At 48.4% G+C, this 21,670-nt stretch overlaps 1 protein-coding gene across 4 annotated transcripts; it reads left to right on the top strand.

Annotated features, from left to right (window-relative positions):
• The first annotated feature begins 8 nt into the window (after positions 1 to 8).
• ODF2 (outer dense fiber of sperm tails 2) lies at positions 9 to 20,967 on the top strand. Of its 4 annotated transcripts, none has more exons than XM_073640201.1 (20): positions 9 to 247; positions 2,947 to 3,072; positions 3,389 to 3,514; positions 3,753 to 3,923; positions 3,999 to 4,186; positions 5,321 to 5,450; positions 5,541 to 5,672; positions 6,158 to 6,232; positions 7,277 to 7,348; positions 7,439 to 7,555; positions 7,818 to 8,003; positions 8,132 to 8,241; positions 9,290 to 9,425; positions 9,902 to 10,012; positions 10,213 to 10,317; positions 17,537 to 17,695; positions 17,941 to 18,041; positions 18,235 to 18,397; positions 18,913 to 19,038; positions 20,495 to 20,967. In XM_073640201.1, the coding sequence occupies exons 1-20, from the start codon at positions 233 to 235 to the stop codon at positions 20,666 to 20,668; spliced, it is 2,523 nt and encodes an 840-aa protein (XP_073496302.1). In that variant the 5' UTR covers positions 9 to 232; the 3' UTR covers positions 20,669 to 20,967. The 4 variants fall into 4 exon arrangements, with proteins under 4 accessions (XP_073496302.1, XP_073496301.1, XP_073496305.1 ...); XM_073640200.1 differs by having other exon boundaries at positions 12 to 247; positions 18,235 to 18,401; positions 18,917 to 19,038; XM_073640203.1 differs by lacking the exon at positions 9 to 247 and adding an exon at positions 2,083 to 2,238 and having other exon boundaries at positions 18,235 to 18,401; positions 18,917 to 19,038.
• The last annotated feature ends 703 nt before the right edge of the window (positions 20,968 to 21,670 follow it).

Here is a 21,670-nt window from a genome sequence, read left to right as displayed (position 1 = left end):
CCAGGAAACCGAACGCGTCTTCGAGTGTTGTCAGGACAACAGCCGTTTAAAAGTACCGCCCCCTTCCTCTACCGGCACCAATCAGAGGACTTGTTCATTTGGGACGACATTTGAAGTAAGCAATGATTGCCTGAGGGGGCGTGTCCAGGAACAAAGCTGAGCCGCAGAGCTGCTGACCCTGATGGGATTCTAATAGTGGGAGAAACTGGTTTCGTGGTGGTCGCTGCTAAAGATGCCGCCGCCATTGGTAAGAGCGAAGCTGCTCCTGGGCAATAAGTTATTGTTTTTCCATAGTAGAGAGGTTACAGCTCTCAGCAGTCCTGATAAATAGTATTGTGGGTATTCTATGACTTGTAGTCCCACAGCGCCTGCCGCTTACACCTTCATTATTTTTCTAATGTTTGCTCCCCAGTCTGCAAAACTACAACTCCCAGCATGCCCAGGACCTCTACAGACACCCTCCCAGTCTGTAGCGCATGGGGCATGCTGGGAGATGTAGTTTTACGTCCGCTGCAGTGTAAAGCGCATTCTCCTATGGGCAGTTAATTGTGTTATTCACCATTTCCAGAGCTCCGCTTGCTGCTTGTAGACTCGTGACGCATCTGACCCTGCACCGGCCGCCAACAAGACCGGCTCTTGTTTTTCAGTCTTTGGATTTAAACCCTGATGTTTTCATTCACTAACAGCAAAATGGTGGAAGCAAAACCCGTTACTGGCTCTGCAAAACTACAACTCCCAGCATGCCACAGGCTGTCGTGAACTTGTAGTGAATTCATTTGCTGGTCTCTAGGTTCCAGCCTCTGGAATGTTCACATCACTGACAGCAAGCAGAGGTCTGGGGGGGAAGCAAGCAGAGCACTTAACATTGCGCAGTGTGCAATGGAGAACATTCCTGAAGAACGTAAAGGGAGCCACTCCGGGCGCCAAAATGTATACACCATCCCCCACGTTGTATATGCCACCCCCCCACGCTGTATATGCCACCCCCCCACGCTGTATATGCCATCCCCCGCTCTGTATATGCCGCCATTGCCCCCTGCGCTGTATATGCTGCCACCCCCCCCGCGCTGTATATGCCCCCCTACCCCCCCGCGCTGTATATGCCCCCCTACCCCCCCGCGCTGTATATGCCCCCCTACCCCCCCGCGCTGTATATGCCCCCCTACCCCCCCGCGCTGTATATGCCCCCCTACCCCCCCGCGCTGTATATGCCCCCATACCCCCCCGCGCTGTATATGCCCCCATACCCCCCCGCGCTGTATATGCCCCCATACCCCCCCGCGCTGTATATGCCCCCATACCCCCCCGCGCTGTATATGCCCCCATACCCCCCCGCGCTGTATATGCCCCCATACCCCCCCGCGCTGTATATGCCCCCATACCCCCCCGCGCTGTATACGCCCCCATACCCCCCCCGCGCTGTATACGCCCCCATACCCCCCCCCGCGCTGTATACGCCCCCATACCCCCCCGCGCTGTATACGCCCCCATACCCCCCCGCGCTGTATGCGCCCCCATACCCCCCCCGCGCTGTATACGCCCCCATACCCCCCGCGCGCTGTATACGCCCCCATACCCCCCGCGCGCTGTATACGCCCCCATACCCCCCCCGCGCTGTATACGCCCCCATACCCCCCCCCCGCGCTGTATACGCCCCCATACCCCCCCCGCGCTGTATACGCCCCCATACCCCCCCCGCGCTGTATACGCCCCCATACCCCCCCCGCGCTGTATACGCCCCCATACCCCCCCCCGCGCTGTATACGCCCCCATACCCCCCCCCGCGCTGTATACGCCCCCATACCCCCCCCGCGCTGTATACGCCCCCATACCCCCCCCGCGCTGTATACGCCCCCATACCCCCCCCGCGCTGTATACGCCCCCATACCCCCCCCCCGCGCTGTATACGCCCCCATACCCCCCCCCGCGCTGTATACGCCCCCATACCCCCATGCGCTGTATATGCCTCCCGCACTGTATACACCACCCCCCCCACACACACACTGTATATGCCGCCCCCCACACTGTATACGCCCGGTGTGGTGAGCTCCAGCATCACTCGGCCTCTCCCACATTAGGGAGCGGTTTGGCTTCGGGATCAGACAGTTGTAAGAAGCATCGGTAACTATAGGGACAGTTTACAGTGGAGTCTCCAGGGATCACTGCAGTCAGTACAGCACAGGAGACGGCTCCTCAGCACCCGACGACACGCTGCCATTATATCTGACATCTCCTATAGTGAGTGCTCCAGGGGTGCTGGTTCTGACGAAAGATCTGGGGGTGCTGGTTCTGATGCAACAGATCCAGATTTACCAGCAATGCTCCATGGGGAAAAATAAGCATGCACATCAGCTCCCAGGGCCGCAGCACTTTCTCCAGCCCAGTTGACTACAGATGGGATTCTGTTCTGATCCAGATCTTCGGAGTAGATGCAAATAAGCTTGTGGATTTGCACAGATGAATTTCAAGCAAAATCTGCAAATTTTGAAATTCCCCATTAAGAGCTTCAGTGTCAGGCCGGAGCTGTTTTATAGCAGTCTGTGTTTGCTGCTTTGGTACAGGCTGTCATAGACTGCAGCATGTTGCCTTATTTATGGAGGAATGTGATACATGGTATTGTGATACGTGTGATAAATTGCTATGCAAGCGCATGCTCTGTTATGAGAAAAAGATGGTACATCCAAACACTGGGTCCTCATAAAAATTCTTCTTTATTGCAAATCCATAATGACCCAGTGCTGGATGTTCCTTCCTTTTCTCTTCATTGTTCCTTGCTATACTACAAGACCGTCCGTGCAGAGGAGATCCTCGGTCCATGGATGAGCTGAATACCAGGTTACCGCAAGGTTTCCTATGACCTTTATGCTCTGTTATGTTATGTTGCTGTAGTCTCTAGGATTTCCGGTGGAATTGAATTTATTTTTTTAATTATTTTTTTTTTTTCAGAAAACAATCCACCAGAGAGCAATGAAGAACCGCTCCCCGTCTCCACCACTGCACGTCCACGTAGACGAGAGCACTCCTGTACACGTCCATGTTAAGAAGGGTCCCAAAATCTCCTCCAAAGTACAGGTAGGACACCCACTACCAGGACAACATTTCACTTCTTTAAATATGTATGCGGTGAGCTCCCCCTAGTGGTAGAGTTTTATTATTTAAAGGGATTCTCCATAACTAAAAATTTGTTGGCTTATCCTAAGTATCTTCCAGCATCTCCGCCAATCAGCTGATTCAAGTGGCCGTGGTGCTCCCTCCATAGTTTACCCTGCACAACTTTGTACTACTAGTATCACAGTTCTGAGAAGCCGATCCCCCATTCAAGTGGATGGAACATGCATCATATCTATCAGGGCTGCTGCTTTATAATATTTTTTGATTCTGGTAATAGAAAGGGACCAAAAGCAAAATGAAGAGCGACGTGGGAAACTTACGACGAAGTGTTAAGGTAAAGACCAGAGTCCCTTGGATCCCCCCAGGAAAGACGTCTATGCGGGATGCCGGCTTCAAGTGGGAGGTAAGTGATTGCCAGGTAAATGTAGAGGGCTAGAGAGGGTTAACCTTTTCCCGCTGCAGCCAATCTTATTTTTTTCCCTCCCCTTCTTCTTAGAGCCATAACTTTTTTATTCTATGTATGGGGCTGTTTTCCAAAGCAGAAGTTGTAGTGAAGGCCGCTGATCGGACCTCGACTGCAATTTCTGTGACTATAACTGGTGCAGCAATTATAAAATCCCATCCAAATTAATCTTGCCCAGGGTTTGACCCATCGTTTGGAGATCACCCCCCCAGACATGGAGAAGATGATGTCCGCTCTGCGTATGAGCGACCTGTCCACCGACGAGGAGGAGTACATGCGCGGCAAGATCAACTCCTACGAAAAGAAGATTGACAGCCTGATGTGTGAAGTGGGCACCCTGAAGAACGAGGTAAGGAGACTGGCAAGGGGCGGTCGCCGCGCTGCATTGGCACAAGGACAACAATGCGGACTCTGCAACCTGCAGGTGCAGCAGCAGAAAAGGGACCACTCAACTGAGCGATATGAAGAGCGACTAGCAGCGTCCAAGCGGGCACTGAGCGCCAGGAACGATGAGCTGAACGAGGTGTCGCTGGAGCTGGCAGAGACTGAAAATGAAAACTCCCGTCTGAGGAGGAGCATTGACCGGATCAAGGAGGAGACCGACATGAGCTTGTAGGTATTAAGGGATTGCGGATCAATGGGGATCCTCACCGATCCCGAGATCAGAGCCTTGTCTGATGGAGCAATGGCTGCCGGTGCATGTGTGCTGCCTCTCTGTCTATGAGCGAGTACGGTACTTGACAATCTCCAGCTGTCATGTAGAGACTTGATTGGGCCCCAAGGGGTGTTTCACAGCCCTTTTCTTGGAATCAGAGGGGTGACCCCGTCCAATACCCATCTAAGGTATATTACCGTTTAAATGGCGCTGCAAAGGAATGTCAGTGGCTATACGGAGGGGGTAGCATAGTGCCAAGGCTCCCAGTGAGATTTCAGGGTGATGATGGGATGTCATGGCGGCTGCTTAATGCACCCATGGGTGCCAGCTTCATAGGAGAATGCCACCGACTATGTAATGTAGTATTGCAGTATATAAAACAAGTGGTTAAGGTTGTAAAGATCACAGGTCAACGCCATGAAGGGGACTGCAAAAAGAAGTAAATATGTTTTTAAATTAAAAAAAATATAGAAACATTTAAATCACACCCCCTTTTAAAAGAAAAGAAAAATCAAATCAAAATGTCACAGAACACAAAATGGTATTAAAAAAATGTTATTTGCCACCTAAAAAACAGGTCATCAGTTATAAAACAAACTGAACAAACCTTAGCTGCTGGGCCGGTCAGAAGAGAGCCGTGCAACATATTGACAATCAATGTATAACGTTATGGCATCATAAAGTACAAGAATTAAACATTAAGAACTTTTTATCATACCAAAGTATAAAAGGGAAGGGGTGATGACAACAGATTAATCATATCAATATGTTGTAAAATATAACATTTCAGTTCAAAAAAAATTTATGGTTTAAAAAAATAAGAGAGCCGCGCACATTGTTATGGCAGGGCCAATCATTAGCCGCAGAACGGGGTTTGGGGATCAGAATGTAAACCACAATGTTTGCAGTCACTGACAGCAAGCAGAAGATTTTGAGAATTGACAGAAAGTGAACTAGAAGATTGCAGACACTCATGACAGCAAGATTGACATGACCAGTGTGATGGCTGACGGAGCGTGTCTGCCCCTCCATAGGGGGCCCTACAGATCCCCCAATATAATATCTATTGTATTTTCTATCCAAAACTTCAGGCGGGAGAAGCAGCAGCTGCAGCAAGAAAAGTCGCATCTGCTGTCAAAACTGGTGGAGGCTGAGATGGACGGGGCCGAGGCTGCGAGACAGGTTGATCTGCTGCGGGACACCATTAATCAGATGAGACACGTAGGTGATGAGTAGATCACACGGCATTTGTATGGCGGTCCCCCAGATGAAGCCCCCCACCCAAATTCTGAGGACCCCTATTCTTTGCAGGAGAAGAGAATGACGAGTACGGACTTCAACCTCCTCACCCGGCAGAAGGAGACCCTGCTGGAAAAGCTGAACACGTTTGAGGAGACGAACCGGTCACTGAGGACCCTGCTGAGAGAACAGCACTGCAGGGAGGTGAGCAACACAAAGGGCGCCTCCTGGTGGCCATGTGAGCAATGCACGGCAGCCATAGGGGCTAAGCATCTATAGGAACACAAGGTGACTCTGTGACTAGCCAGAAGCGCATAGCTGCTCATGGACAACCCCTCTAATTAGTGTCTTTTTGGCCCCTGCATACGTGAGCCTGCCAGGTAAATGGTGGCGGCATAAAGAGTATAGATTGTTCTGATATATTCTTAATTTCTTCTTTTTTTTTTTTTTTAATCAAATCATTTTTATTAAGATTTTAAAGTCATTTACAGCGTTTATAACAACAAACAACACATCACTTATTCTTAGATGCTCCAAAAAAAGGGGGTTATAAATATATGTAACAAAATGATATCTAGTCCAGCTCTGCAAACACCAACAGATCTGTATATCCAACCTGTTATTCAGTTCCATCAATCCTCCATACATTTTCTATACTTGATGGCATATGTATTCTTAATTTCCAACAGACAGAGACTCATCGACTACTGGAGCAGAAGGAGCTGTTACTGAGGAAGCTGTCAGACGCAGACACGGAGCGAGCGGTACGGACACTGCCCTCTGCTGGGGAACTAAAGGGAGTGACACTGCCAGCAGTCCGGGGGCGCTGGGATTCCCCACTACCATTGGCAGAAATCTAGAACTGTGTGTGTAATGTATATAAGCTATCCGCAGGTAGTTAACCCCTCCCTGACTGCATTTTTAATTTTTGCTCTTCCATTTTTTTCCTCTTCTTCCAAGAACTATAACTTTTTTTTTTTACTGTACTGTCAACATAGGCATGTGAGATTTTTTTTTTTTTTTTGCGGGACGATTCGTCATTTTGAATGACACCATTCAGTTCACCGTTTAATGTACTGAAAAAAAAAAACAGAAAAAATTCCAAGTGCAGTGAAAAAAACAAAAGCAAAAAAGCTTCCACCATTGTTTTGTTTTTACAACGTTCATCGTACAGTAAAATTGACCCGATAACGCGATTATTCAGTTCAGGACGATCACAGTGATACCAAACTTATTATTATTATTTATTATTTTTATTTAATTTTTTTTTTTGTATAATTTAAAAAAATCTGAACTTTTTCGAAGACCCGTAACTTTAATTTTTCGTTCATGCAGCTGTGTGAAGCTATTTTTTTTTTTTTTTTTTTGCGTGGCGAGCTGGTATTGTCATTTAATACCACTTTGTGGTACATACAACAGTTTGCATGTTTTTGGGAGCAATTAAGTTGTTTTTCTTTGTGGTTTGTCATGTCATGGCACCGATACACATAGACCTCATCATCTGATAACAGCAGCATCTGATTTGTTAGCAGCAATCAGATCTGGCTCTGGTCTCTGCTGTTAGACGCAGGTGCTGGCTGTATAACACAGCTGACACCTGCCCTATAAGGGCCAGTGCTCACTCATACATATGCACATGTACGTCAGTGTGTGAGAAGGGGATAAATTGCCCTTAATGGAGTGAGCACTTAGGATACGTCTGCTGCTAAAGATGGAGAATATACACCCTGACTCAATTATGTTGAGCACCAGCTAAGACCCTCATGTGTACATTAAGACCACCTCTAATCCCTGCTGTACTCCCTTAGCATCTCCAGCTGAGACTCCATGAGAGGGAGAAAGAGTTGGAAGACCTCAGGATACAACTGAAGACAGAAAAGGTTTGAGGAATATTCCCACGTGTCTATCGGCGAGGCAAGCGGATTGGGGCAGTTGCTCCTTTTAGTTCTGATTTATTCATTTATCCATAGGATTTATGTAGGACATCGACTGAATTTACCAAGTCTGTAGAAGCAACGAGGGCTCACCTACAGGGGCAGCTACGGAGTCGGGAGGCGGAGAATAATCGACTGTCCGTCCAGATGAGGGTAAGACGGCAGCCCCAGGTTTACCCTATTGGGGTATATGTAATGCAATGTAGTGAAAGGAGGCCACATTGGTGGCCTATAACTAATACACTTAAAGGGACAGGGGATAATTGTTAGAACGATCAGGGAACGATCAGTCCCTTATTCTGGTAGTCAGTGGGGGTCCTAGTGGTGGGACCCAAACTGATCTAACAATTGTCACCTATCCCATTGATGGTTTTTCTAGCCTGGAGTACCCCTTTAACCAGTCATTTGGTTTCAGAACATGGAGCACAATGAAGTCCGACATAAGGAAGAACTTGAACTGCTGACGGCACAAATCAATGAACTGCGGCACAAACTGGAGTCCGACAAGGAGGGTCTGAAGAAATCGGCTCGTGCCCAGAAGCATCGGGCAGAGAAAAGTGAGGAGACCGTGCAGCTGCTTAATAGTCAGCTCCTGGCAAAGGCGAGTACCAGTCAGTGTCATTGTGTGAACGGGTGAGGCCCCGCCTCTGGGACTCCCATCATTGTCCCTACTGGGTGTCATAGTGTCTGTAGGTCGCATGAGCTCAATGCCACCATTTTTTATGACAGGACACCGAGCTTTCTTCAGCTCTATCAAGTATTGACTCCTTGAAGAGCCGTTGTAACGTCCTGACGAAAGAGAGGAGTCAGTTGGAGTCAGAGATCGCCCTGCTGAATGAGTAAGACGGGCGGCAAATGCTGGGCACTTTATCCTGGCCAACTATAGATGTCTATAGACTGCAAGAAGGCAATGCTGCTGCAGAAGACCAGATGCACAGACACCAGTATAAACCCCTGGCTCCGTACTGGAAATAAACACGTTCCTCCACATTCAGAAGAAAAAAAATCATTATTATGCAGGACCGGGCCATATAATCGTTCTTTTCAATCACTTTATTACTGGTGTTTGGAGTTAATCCACAGCACCGGCCTCCCTAGTCTGTGCTGCACTAATGTAGGCAGCGTCCTGGTTGTCGCTGTTTGCTCCCGACTTCGGTGTTTGAACCAGCGCTGCAAGATCCTATGACGCTCGCTCCACACTGAAGACGCAGCCGAGCAGGACACGGCCTAGGTTAGTGCAGCGTGGACTAGAGTGGTCGGTAGTGCAGATTAACAGCAAAACTCTCTAATAAAGTGATTTAGAAAAATGATTATATTGCCCGCTCCTGCACTATGGTTTTCTTTCCTTTGAATATGGAGGTACGCTTTAAAGGGGTTATCCAGAACTTTTATTATTTTTGTGTATGGGGCTAAGAACAAATGAACAGGTAGCTGCTAACCTGCCTGTTCTGTCGGGGACGATCTCTCTCAGCTCAGCCAGCGTTTTCCTTGCTTCATTTTACCCCTCGTCAACAAAGTGGCACCTTATCTGCCGGTGTGCTATGTGAAGGGGGCGTCACTGCTGATACCATGCTGATTGATAGCCGGCCCCCTCAGTTAGGCAGTGCGGAGTCGGCTGTCAATCAACATGACATCGGCAGAGACGCCCCATCACCAGAGCGGAAGAGAAGACCCTACTCTGACATGAGGTCACCGGAAGTCGCAGCATCCCTGGCAGGAGCTGCCCATGACCGCTCTGAGCCGGCGGAGATCCGCGCCATGCAACTACCTGCCTGCAAGTTTTCAGCCCCTTATGGAAAAATATTGAAAGTTCCAGATAAACCCTTTTAGTGGGGTGTAATCTACCCAAGTTGTGACATCAGATGTGAATGTGTCCTGTGTTCACAGCCACATGAGCCAAATGTTAGAAGAAAAGCAGCATGGCGAGCAGAAGTCACGCTCCGACCGGGAATCTGTACTAGACCGGCTGCACCAGCAGACAGCAGAGAACACTAGCCTCCGCCTGGAGTATGAGAAGCTCAAGGTCTGTTACTAGAAGGAAAAAAATGCATTTTGTGTCCCTTTGTTTTAGCTTTCAATGGCGTCTCACACCAAACATTTGTCTCAGTGATCTGACCTGATTGAGCATGTGTGTCCTCCAGCAGTGAGCTCATTGGGTGGATGCGCACATTGTTATACACTTTAAACACCAGGTGGCGCCATACTATGAGTAAATCACATAACTTTGTGTTCCTCCAATCACAAAGCTGCTTTTCCCAGCGGTCACATGACCTTTACATCACGTGACCATTACAATCAAGCAGCGGCCTCTGATCGGCTGCGGCCTTTACATACTCTTCGATGGAATACTGAAGCTGTTCAGCGTTGATTGGCTGCAGCGGTCACATAATATAACAATGTCCTATGACTGTCGAGGCATACAGGGCAGTGATCGGAGGAATTGTGCTGATCTAGTAATGATGGAAGTCATGGTAATGTCGCTGTGTTACTGTCATCTAGGCACAACTAACCACGGTGGAGGAGAAGCTGACTCTGGCTCACAGCGAGGTGCAGCAGCTGAAGAGCTCTCTGCGGCAGTATGAGGGGCTGGTAGACACCTACAAGGATCAGGTTTGTTCCCCCTGGGTTTATAGTAATGGTTGATAATCTGCCAGGAGTGAACAAGTCCCTAATATACACTATGTAAACCAATACTGATCGTACCACGTACCATAGCATGGACCAACTAACCATACATCTGAGGTCCCATGTCCAAGCTGCCCATCCGCCCATGTCCAATCTTTAAAGACCCCACTAATTCTCTCCTATAGATGGAGAAAACTCGTCAGGAGGCTGATCAGATGTGCGTTCGGCTGGAAAGATCGGACATGGAGAATAAGAACATGAAGGAGGAAATGACCATGGAGTTAGAGCAGGTATAAGTGATTCATCTAAAGGGGTTGGAATGGCTTACCAAGCATGGCTTCATTTTTCTAAAACACAGCGCCACCCGTCTACAGGTTGGGTGTGGGATTGTAGCTTTAAATGTTTTTCTCCTTCCCCCATAACGGCACCACGGAGAGAGGGGATCCGCCCTTCAAGGACAGGAAACCTACAGATAAAAGGGCGGTACCTCTCTCCCGCATCAGTTGGTTTCCTGTCCTTGACGGGATCCTACAGTTCCGGAGGAGGCATACCTGTGGGGTGCCAGAAGATGGACGTCGTGGGATGCCAGGCCCAGCCAGTCCGATCCAGGCACCGGGGGTTCCCTGCCTCGGCTGGTGCGGTGCCCTGATGCGCCACCGCTGGGGTCAGTGGGCCTTTAGGGTGTGCAGGGGGGGGGGGGTCCAGACGAAGAGGACAGGGCCTGTCGGGGCCCGCCGAGGTGCTGTGCTGGACCCCCCAGGTTGCGGCAGGTGGGAGCGTGTCACGGCCCGGCGGCGTTCCTTTGAACTTCCGGGTCTGCCGCTCGAGCGCGCCGGGCGGCCCCGGATGGCGCAGCGCCACAGTGCATGACTTGGGTAGCCAAGAGAATGCCAAGAGTGTGCAAAGCAGTCATCAAAGCAAAAGGTGGCTTCTTTGAAGAACCTAGAATATAAGACATATTTTCAGTTGTTTCACACTTTTTTGTTCAGTATATAATTCCACATGTGTTAATTCATAGTTTTGATGCCTTCAGTGTGAATGTACAATTTTCATATTCATGAAAATACAGAAAAATCTTTAAATGAGAAGGTGTGTCCAAACTTTTGGTCTGTACTGTATATATATATAAATAAATATACGCTATATTAAAAAAAAAAAAGTGACCAGGAGCTGCTGGAGGAGCAAGAGCTGCATCCTCAGTCGCCACCACCACCACCAACCCAGCAAAAGAAGAAGCTGGAAGAAATGGAGGCACCAGGACCGTAACAGTGGAAGCGAGCACTCCGGCAGATCGTCGCAGCGCAGCAAAGACTCCACCTCAGCATCTTCCAGGAGGACTCAGTCTACAAAGATGGCTCCACCTCCTGAACCGGTACCCGCTCTTCCGTCTGGTTGGTAAGTGATCTTCGTGAAAGTCCACTTTTGTAACTAGGGACCCTCGCTCTCTCTCTTTTTGTCTTTTATTAGGAAAGAAAGAGTACGGGGAAAACAAAGAATAGGACCTGTGCACTATGCACAGAAGCCTTACCCACTACTTGGGATAAGAGACTCTGCAGCTCCTGCATTGAGCAAACTAGATGCGAGGGAACCCCGAAATGTGCCTCTGAACGTAGAGATCTAATTAAGTCGCAGGTCGAAAATACCATTAAATCCTTTGGGGGGGGGGGGGGTAAAAGGTTAAAAAAAAACTAAAAACCATATCCCCCGAGTCCGGAAAATGGCGGAGATTCGGACACATCCATCTCTTCATCTTCCTTGTCTACAGATAGAGGAGGACGGAGCTGCTTCCCTATCGAGGAAACAGATAGCCTCATTAAGGCAGTCAGGTCTGCCATGGGGTTACCAGATCCCCGGCCCAAAATATATATGCAAGACGTACTGTTCAGCGGTCTAGAGCAAAAAAAAGAGGAGATCTTTTCCACTAAATGAGCATGTTCACTCTTTGATTAAGAAAGAGTGGAAAAGTCCAGAGAGGAAGGGCTTTCTTTCTCATAAACGAAAGTACCCGTTCGAGGACCCTGCATGTTCCTTTTGGGAGAAAGCGCCAAATCTGGACGTCGCCATAGCCAAAGCCTCAAAGCAATACTCCCTTCCATTTGAGGACATGGGCGTCTTAAAAGACCCCATGGATAAAAAAGCAGACACCTTCCTAAAGGGTTCCTGGCATACTCCGTCAGATTAGGTGCTAGAGCGACACGGCTTGCTAATGCGGCCAGACGAGCCCTCTGGCCCGGGGATCTACAGATTAAATCAAGATTGTGCTCGCACTTGATGACATCTTGGAAAAAACAGGGGACAATAAGAAACGGTTCCCTATCCTGTCTAACACCGCTTACAGAAAACCTTTTCGGAGTAAAAGGTTTTATCCTTAGAAACCCCCCTAAAGAGCAGGATAGGTGGGAAGACAGGAGAAGGAAGACCAAAGGGTTCCTATTTAACAAACCCCCCCCCCCAACGATAGCCTCCCCCCCCACCCAGGGCAAATCCTCATTGGGGGGGGGGCTTTCTGCTATCAGGCTTTCTCCCGGCCTGGGAGTTAATATCCGAAAGCTCATGAATTCTGAGCCTAATACAATCGGGCCTGAAACTCCAGTTCCTCACATTCCCTCAACAAAACTTTGTCGTGACCCCCGAAAGGTCCTCAAACGAGGAGCAGCTGGCCTTGGAGCAGGAAATCCGGGGACTGGTAGGGAAGGCAGTCCTTCAGGAGGTCTCGGGGTGGAGGGGGGGGGGGGTTAGGGTGGAAGGCAAGGGCTTCTATTCTCTGTTATTCCTGAGGAAAAAAACAGATGGAACGTACAGGACGGTTGTAAATCTAAAAAAGCTGAACAAACTTTTGAAGGTGGAAGCCTTCAAAATGGAAACAATAAAATCATCAGTAAAAATGCTGTTTCCCGATTGTTTCATGGCCGTCTTGGATTTAAAAGACTCTTATTATCACGTCCCGATACACAAAGACCACCGGAAGTTCCTCAGAGTATCAGTTCCTATGGGTGGAGAGGTCAGACACTATCAATATACGGCCCTCCCATTCGGCATGGCCATAGCCCCAAGGGTTTTCACCAAAGTTGTTGCAGAGGTAATGGCTCATCTAAGGGAACAGAACACTCTGGTCGTCACATACCTAGACGACTTCCTGGTAATAGGCAGCTCCTTCCTAGACTGCAAATCCCATCTGGGAAATGTCATGGATTCTTTGACTCTCTTAGGGTGGCTTTTGAATCTGGAAAAATCCAAAACATAACCATGCCAGATACAGGAATACCTAGGCATCGTGCTGGATTCAAAAAGACAAGAGTGTTGTCTCCCCCCAGAGAAAATTCACAAAATCATAAGCCAGATATCACGGGCAAAGTCCCACCCGTGTATGTCCCTACGGAAAGCCATGTCCCTTCTAGGCTCCCTGACAGCATGTTTCCCGGCCGTCCAATGGGCTCAAATACATACCAGGATCCTACAGTGGGAAATCCTAGAGGCAAAAAAAATCCCTAAAAGGGCATTTAGAAGGGCAGCTAACGCTATCTGCAGAAACCACACTTTCCCTAGAGTGGTGGGGGAACGTAGACAATCTAGCCTGGGGGATCCCTTGGACAATCCCGACACCTCAAATCCTGACCACAGATGCAAGTCCCGGCGGCTGGGGGGCTCACCTCAACAACCTTGTAGCTCAGGGGGTCTGGGCAGAACGCCTAAAGCTAGTGTCCTCAAACATGAAGGAGCTCCTAGCAGTAGAGCGGGCCCTCCGGGAATTCATGCACACACTACAAGGACACCACTTGAGGGTGTTTTCAGACAACCGAGTAGTAGTGGCGTATCTGAACCACCAGGGGGGTACACGGTCCCATTCCCTACTGCAGGCGACAGAGGTCATCTTTCGCTTAGCCGAGGAGAACTTACAATCCCTATCAGCCCTACACATAAAAGGGATAGAAAATCGCACCGCAGACTTTCTGAGTCGGACACCGCTAAAGCAGGGCGATTGGGAGTTAAGTCAGTCAGTTTTTCGGCAGATTTTACAAATGTGGGGACATCCCTCCATAGATCTGTTCGCCAGCAATCGGAACAAGAAAACACATTCTTTTTGCTCCCTAGATCCCAAAGGGAGCCCCGTAGCCGTGGATGCCTTCTTGATCCTGTGGAGTTACTCTCTAGCTTACGCTTTTCCTCCGACCGCTCTGATTCCAGCTGTTCTGAGGAAAATCAGAGGAGAGAAAGCGAGGGTAATCTTGATAGCCCCCTTTTGGCCAAAGAGGGCGTGGTTTTCGTGGCTGAGGATGTTATCAATCTCCGACCCATGGGTTCTTCCGGAGCTTCCGGACCTTCTTTCTCAGGGTCCGGTTCTCCATCCTCGGGCTTCAAACTTACACTTGACAGCCTGGAATTTGAGAGGGCTCTTCTGAAGGACAAAGGTTTCTCCCCAAATCTTATCACCACGCTACTTCAAAGTAGGAAACCTGTGACCACCAAACTGTACGGGAAAACCTGGAAAAAATTCCTTTCAGTCTCAGGTTCCAGGTTGGGTGGGGAGGTTCCATTGACAGCTATCCTGGAATTCTTACAGAGGGGTTTGGAGCAGGGTCTTGCCACAAGTACCTTAAAAGTTAAGTTGCGGCCCTGGGAGCGCTCTACAATTTTGATCTGGCTAGGGATAGATGGGTATCTAGGTTCATTAAAGCATCATCTAGATCCCGACCCATCCCATCCCGAAATACTACACCCTGGGATTTAAACTTGGTCCTTTCAGCTTTAACGGAGGCCCCTTTTGAACCTCTGTCGGAAGCATCCCTAAAAAATTCTGTCCCTCAAAACAGTACTCTTGGTAGCTCTCACATCTGCACGTAGGGTTAGTGATATTCAGGCCCTATCGGCAGGCCCCCCCTTCACACAAATCTTGGGGGATAGGCAGGGTCGGTTTTCAGAGTAACCCTATCTGCCAAAAGTGGCGTCAAGATTTCACAGGTCCCAGGAAATCACCCTCCCTTTTTTCTGCCCCAACCCTAGGAACACAAAAGAGAGGGTCTTGCATACACTAGACGTCAGAAGGTGCCTAATCTGATACCTAGAGACGACACGAGTGTAGGGAGGATAGTTCTCTCTTTGTTCTTTTCTGGGTACTCGTAAGGGGAAGAAAGCTTCTAAGGGCACGCTGGCCAGATGGATAAGGGAGGCCATCACACTATCGTACTCCTCATGTGGGGAAGCTGCCCCAGAGAAACTGAAGGCCCACTCAACAAGAGCGGTGGCAGCCTCCTGGGCGGAGAAGGCCGGTGCCACAATAGAGCAGATATGTAGAGCGGCAACCTGGTCTTCCCCCTCTACCTTCTTCAATCACTACAGGCTAGACTTAATCTCTTCTTCAGACCTTACTTTCGGGAGAAGGGTTCTGGAAGCTGTGGTCCCCCCCTAATGAGTCACTTCTCTGTAATTCTCTCCGTGGTGCCATCATGGGGTAAGGAGAAAGACGTAGTTACTTACCGGTAACAGGATTTCTCAGAGCCCATGACGGCACCCGTACATTCCCTCCCTTCACGTGTGGGTGCGCACACTTATTAGTTACCTGTTGTAGCCACGTGGTGTCTCTAATGAGTTCTTAAATTGTAAAATTTTGTGTTACTAACCTGGCGGTCCTCTCATGCTCTGTAAACAACTGATGCGGGAGAGAGGCACCGCCCTTTTATCCGTAGGTTTCCTGTCCTTGAAGGGCAGATCCCTTCTCTCCGTGGTACCGTCATGGGCTCTGAGAAATCCCGTTACCGGTAAGTAACTACATCTTTTTTCCAGTTTCGGAAAACCCGTCCCTAAGCAAGGCAAACAAACTACGCTTTACTCCTGGGGTCCAGCACCAGTCCCAAGAAGGAGGCGGCACTCTGCAGGGAATAGAGCCAGAGTGACAGAGGCTTCAGATCTACCATAGCTCTTCAGCTTCATTTGCATATAAAGTCAAATTCTGATTTCTCAGTAACGTACTGACCATGTGAAGGTATTGCTGGTCTTGTCTTTGAAAGGGAAAGGCAGCCATGTTTTCCTAATTCTGGATGACTCTTTTTAGTAGTGATGAGCGAGCGTGTTTATTTTATTCCCTTTCGCCGAGGACGCTCGGGTGCTTTCTGAGTATCTTTGGCGTGCTCGCATATTAAGTTTGAGTCTCTGCGTCTGCATTCGAGTTCCTGCGCCTGCATGATTTATGGCTGTTAGTCAGGCTGCACACGTGAGGATTCCCTAACAAACAGACAATCCCTGCATGTGTTGAGGCTGACTAACAGCCATAAATCATGCAGACGCAGGGACTCAAACTTAATACATGAGCACACCGAAGATACTCGGAAAGCACCCGAGCATGCTTGGCGAAAGGGTTAATTAAACGAACAAGCTTGCCCATCACTACTCTTTAGGTAACATTCAATTCTTTACCTGCTAGTGTATAACTTCTAATATAAGGTACACGTGCAGTCCTACATGTGCCATCTCTGCAGTGTGTTGGCTACAAGCCTCCCATGAGGGCCAGGGCATTCGGCTCATATTGGCCAGACAGCTTAGGGACAAGGCCGACTGCACTGCACCCTTAAGCCGCATTCACAAATCGGCCGAGGGTCTTCTGACCCGAACTCAACAGCCTCATAGGCCTATAGGAAGCTGTCCAGGTCAGGAGATCCCCGGCCGGTTCGTGTATCACAGACCGTGAGAGACAGATGTGTGAATGCGGCCTTATACAGAGACCAACGCTGTCACCATAACCTAAAGCCCCATATGCCCCCTCCCTCCCAATGTGTATGGGGGCAATGTCAACAGCTGACTGTTATGTAAGGTGTATGGGCATTGTAAGACTTTGGAGGTACAGTCTGGACACAAACACTGGGGCTTCCTTTTGCATAATCCGATGTGTTCTGGGCAATGGTGGACACAGACGCCATGGAGGATGGGACATTTACAGTTTTCCTACTACCAGATTATTTCCGTTCATGAAGATATTAAGTTATCTTATTACTAGTAACAATACTAAGGCATCGGGCAGATGATCAGCGCCAGCTACTGAACATTACAGGATTCGCCCAAAACAGATGTTTCCAGGAGGCCTCATACTTTTTTTTTTTTTTTTTTAAATATGGCGACTTGTGAATTCTCCAACCTAGTAAAATGATTGGATCTGATGTCAATTCTCTGCACTTCTGTGCCGTCCATCTACAACATGTATTAAAGGGGTTCTCCGGCAAAGTTTAGGATGGGTCCTCTCTTTATAACTGTCCTCCACTCCGGCCAAGACATGGACCCCCCTCTACTAATGGTGTATATGGAAATGGATTTACAACCCGTGTAATTGAGCCAGACCTATAGCTGGATTTGGGATATGAAGCGACATGAATCTCCGGGACCAGGCATGGCCACCTCTTACACCACGGCGGGATCCAACTTCTTGGTGTCTGTGTCCACCAGTTTCCAGAATCGTGCCCGTAGACTAGCCTTTTCCCTGCATGTAGGTGTATCTCAAAGTAGCCTCCCCCTTGTCTTCAGATTCACCGAAAATTTCAGAATCGTTTGGAGGAACTGGAAAAGCTACCAGAGATGCTGAAGATGACGGAGCTGAAGCTTCAGGACTGTCAGGACCAGCTGCAGGGGTACGAGCAGAAGAATGCCGAGCTGTCCTCCATCATCTCCGATCTGCGGATTCTGGTAAGGAACCGGCTGTGCGGTGAAGATGCTGGAGAAGCAAGGTGGACTTCTGCTAGGAAAGGAGGCAAAATCTCAGTTATCGTACAGTACCGGACAATCAGCCTCTGGATTAGCAAACACCAGACAGAGAATTTAGGAGGTGGACCAACAGATAGAGGCGTCTCGGAGAGCTGGCTGACAACCAAGAACCTCCAGTGTAAGCTGACAATGAATACAGATGGCTCTACCTTTTGTTTATGTTGTAGATAGAGCAGCAAGGAGACAAGATGGAGTCCACGAGAGATCGCTATCAGTCTGCAATGGAGGAGAATAAACTTCAAGCTCTAAAACTGGAAGAGTTAGAAAGGTAAGTGATCTGTAAGATGGAGGTGCCGGGTATCAGTACTCTGCCTACTGCGAGACCCGACCTATGAGCATCAGAGAGGACCCCTGTGTCCTATACGGCCCCCCCAACCTGCACCAGATATGACACAGACCCAGCAAGGGTGTTGCACACTTGCCCGCATGGCTAAACTGTACATGATGCTCTTCTGGTAAAGGAGACTGGACGACTCTGGAGCTCAGAATCGGGAACTTCTACAAGTCGTGGCCAAACGAGAAGAGACTATTCGTCAGAACCAGCTGCGCCTGGAGGAGAAAACCCGGGAGTGCACGTCTCTATCTCGCCAGTTGGAGACGGCCATTGAGGATTCCCGTAGACAGGCAAGTAGGGACACTTACAACTGTTCACCCGGCACCTGTGCTTGGTTTGTACTCTTGGCGCTGCAGAGCCGTTCAGTGCACCTTCCTGCCTATTTGTTTTACATCTATCACCCCCTTCTCTGGCTCCTGTAAAGCCAAAGCTGTCAATCAAGGATGAGGAGGGCTGAGATGGAGTGGAAAACAAGGTGGAGCGAAAGCGCACTGAACTGTTTGGCCACACCAAGGGTGCACTGATCATCTGTGCTTGGTTTGATCAGTCATTTTTTGCAGTCATACTCCCTTTCAAAATCTGTGCACCTTGCATTCGGGCTTTAGGGCAGACATATTCATCATAAGCACCCTTTTTAGCTTTATATGGGTGAACAGGGGCCTATGGTTACTTTATGCATATGGGCTATGAATATATACAAGGGGAGTAAGGTGTCGGCACTGCATTGAGCAATCCATATAGAAGATAGCAGTGGCATATCATTTTCTAAGCCCTAATGGAAAACCCTACATACTTTTTTTTTTAGGTAGAGCAGACCAGGGAGCGAGCCTCATCCAAAGAGAGTGTAACTCAATCCAAAATCCTGGACCTAGAGACGCAACTGAGCAGAACCAAAACGGAAGTAAACCAATTCCGCCGCAGCAAAGAAGACGTAAGTTGTGTGTTCAGCATAATGTGAATGTCACAAAGGTGGTGGTCTGCGGACCACCAGTGTCTACGAGGAGCCCTAACCGCAGTGCTGTGGCCATACAAAATGGATAAATGACCATCTAAAGTGTACGGGGGTATCCTAAGCTCTGCAACAACGCAGGTGGAAAAGAGTCGGTGATGTTGCATTTCAACATGTCTGATCCTCTTTTACATTGGAGACGTGTATGTGTCAAGACATTTATGGCATATCCTATAGATCTATAATAATTCTAGAATTATTATTGGACTATTTTCCTTTTGAACACATTTTTTGAGGTGTGCGAACCTTTGATACTTTTCTGATATCCTATAGATCTGCTATAAATGTCTAAGATTGGAACATCCCTATAAAGGAGTTACACCCGGTTAGGAAAAAAATGATGCAGTTTCTGGAAGAAACAAGCCACCTCGGTCAATCTGTTGTCTGGTTTTGCAGCACAGATACATTGAAGTAAATGGGACTAAGTTGCAGTACCACACTAAACCTGTGGACATGTGTGGCACCATTGTCAGAAGAAGGCAGTCATGTATTTGTAATGGGTGGACCTCTTAAGTGGATGAATTTGGGAAGAATAGCTGACAGCCAATTGTGAATGTTCAGCAGACCGCTATCCTGTGTTTATGGGCAGTTTTACTCTCGTAGTCTCTTTGTGGTATGTTCTCCGCTGCAGACAGGCCGCGTTGATCGATGCAGCGGTATTTATGTTGAGTGAGAGCCGGATATTTCACTCTTTAAATCGCAAAAGGGTAAAACTCGAACCGACGTCCGCAGCATAAATTGTTATTTTTTGGGACGTTTTTAGCTACGTGTCCATGTAATTTCTTAAACTCTCCCACACTATGCCAACACTGTAAAATGCAGACCGTGGAAAATCCACATGGAATGTACATTTTTAAAAGGGATTGTCCTGTGAAAACTAGCAGGAAAGGTGAATACTTGCTAATCAGTGGGTGTGCGACCATCACAACGGGACAGAGTGGAGCGGCAGTGCGCACGCTCGGCCACCGCTGCAGCCACTTCATCTAGCTCCTTTATAAGAAGGGACACCTGTGATTTGATGGGTCGATAAAGATTATGGGTAATTATAAGATCCCGTGCATCTATGGCAGATGCTGACTATGGGATTTACAGGGCCTTATTTCTTATGTGAATCTTTAGCCCTTTTCAGTTTCAATGAGACCATAGCAAAGATTTCATTTAACCCTTTGTGATCCTGACCCCTCTCCCTCTTCCTATCCCTCTTTACCGTATGGCTGGTGCAGTGGAGACAGTACTGGAAGGTGACAACCTGTGTGCTGTATACGAGCCGTACCTGGTGTTCCTATAGATGTTTGCTGTGTGCAGTGGTTTTTGGTTTATTTTTTGAGGTTTTGGCTCATTTACAAGATCCCATTGTGATACCTCTTCTCCTGTCCAGGCTGAGCGACGCTTTCAGAGTCGCTTACAGGATCTAAAAGACCGACTGGAACAGTCCGAAAGCACCAACCGCAGCATGCAGAACTACGTCCAGTTCCTGAAATCCTCATATAACAATGTTTTTGGGGAGGCCGCTTTATCCAGCTCCCCGATCCGTCCTCGCACCCCTCTGTGAAGAAGTCTAAACCTCATCAAAGGGGTCGGATGGAATGGAAAGCACGACGGTCCCGCGAATCGGGTGAGATCTGTACAGTCCATGGATCACAGGACATCGTCTAAAGAACAAACTCCGGGGCTCAAAGTCAGACTAGAAACCCTCCTAATTTACATACGAGTTGAATTTTTTTATATTTCTCCTTTTATGTGTGTAAATCCAGGCCTTCAGCACTCGGCGGTTTTCATTCACTACTGTCCACGCTGAACATATGATCTCGTGTAACAAGGTAAAGGTGTTATCTGAGCACCAGATTTCAGCTTTTTTTATTTTATGGCAATTACAAAATTGAAGAAGAGATCTGATCAGTTAGAGGAATTAATACAGGAAGGTCGCTGTACACTGTCTGAAGGGTTTTTCTCATTAATTGGGGTCCTGGGACCATACTCCCCATATTTCTCATTCCAAGGGGGGTTTAAAGCTCAGGCCAATGGCGTTTTTAGAATGTTTTTTTTCACATCTATAATCTTCATCAGTTGTCTTGATTTTTAACTCTGATGCTACCCGAAAACCATCAACAAGCAGGGGAGCTGCAGATCGGAAGGCGTAATGAGCCGGCTTCACCCATGGGTCATTCACCATCTGCGTATGGAGCGGCCCGTGGGTCTCCTGACTCGCATAAGCATATATGGCACTGTCGCGTTTGGGGCCGTACTTAAACACTGAAGGTCGGACGTGTAGAGTCGGCCTCATGGCATTGTCCATGGTTGTCCTGTGAATATCTAGTTCTGCAGGATTACTGTCTTCTGATTGAGGCTGTTACCAGATTCACTAATAGGCCACACAAAGCCACTGTGAATATTTAAAGAAACTAATCAGGTGTCCTTAAAGGGATCTCCGCTTTGTACATTCATTCAGGAGTCCTGTAACAATCAAAGTCTTCTCTGCTGAGAACCCCAGTGATCGCTGCAGAAATCTAGCAAGAAGTCTTTAGTTTCCCTACAGCGACACTACAGGACAAGT

This window comes from Phyllobates terribilis, unplaced genomic scaffold, assembly GCF_046119375.1.
Source record: "Phyllobates terribilis strain yellow unplaced genomic scaffold, ASM4611937v1 Scaffold_7__3_contigs__length_470593459, whole genome shotgun sequence".
NCBI lineage: Eukaryota > Metazoa > Chordata > Amphibia > Anura > Dendrobatidae > Phyllobates > Phyllobates terribilis.
Note: the sequence above shows the minus strand (reverse complement) of the source record. Positions and strands in the feature narration are given on the sequence as shown.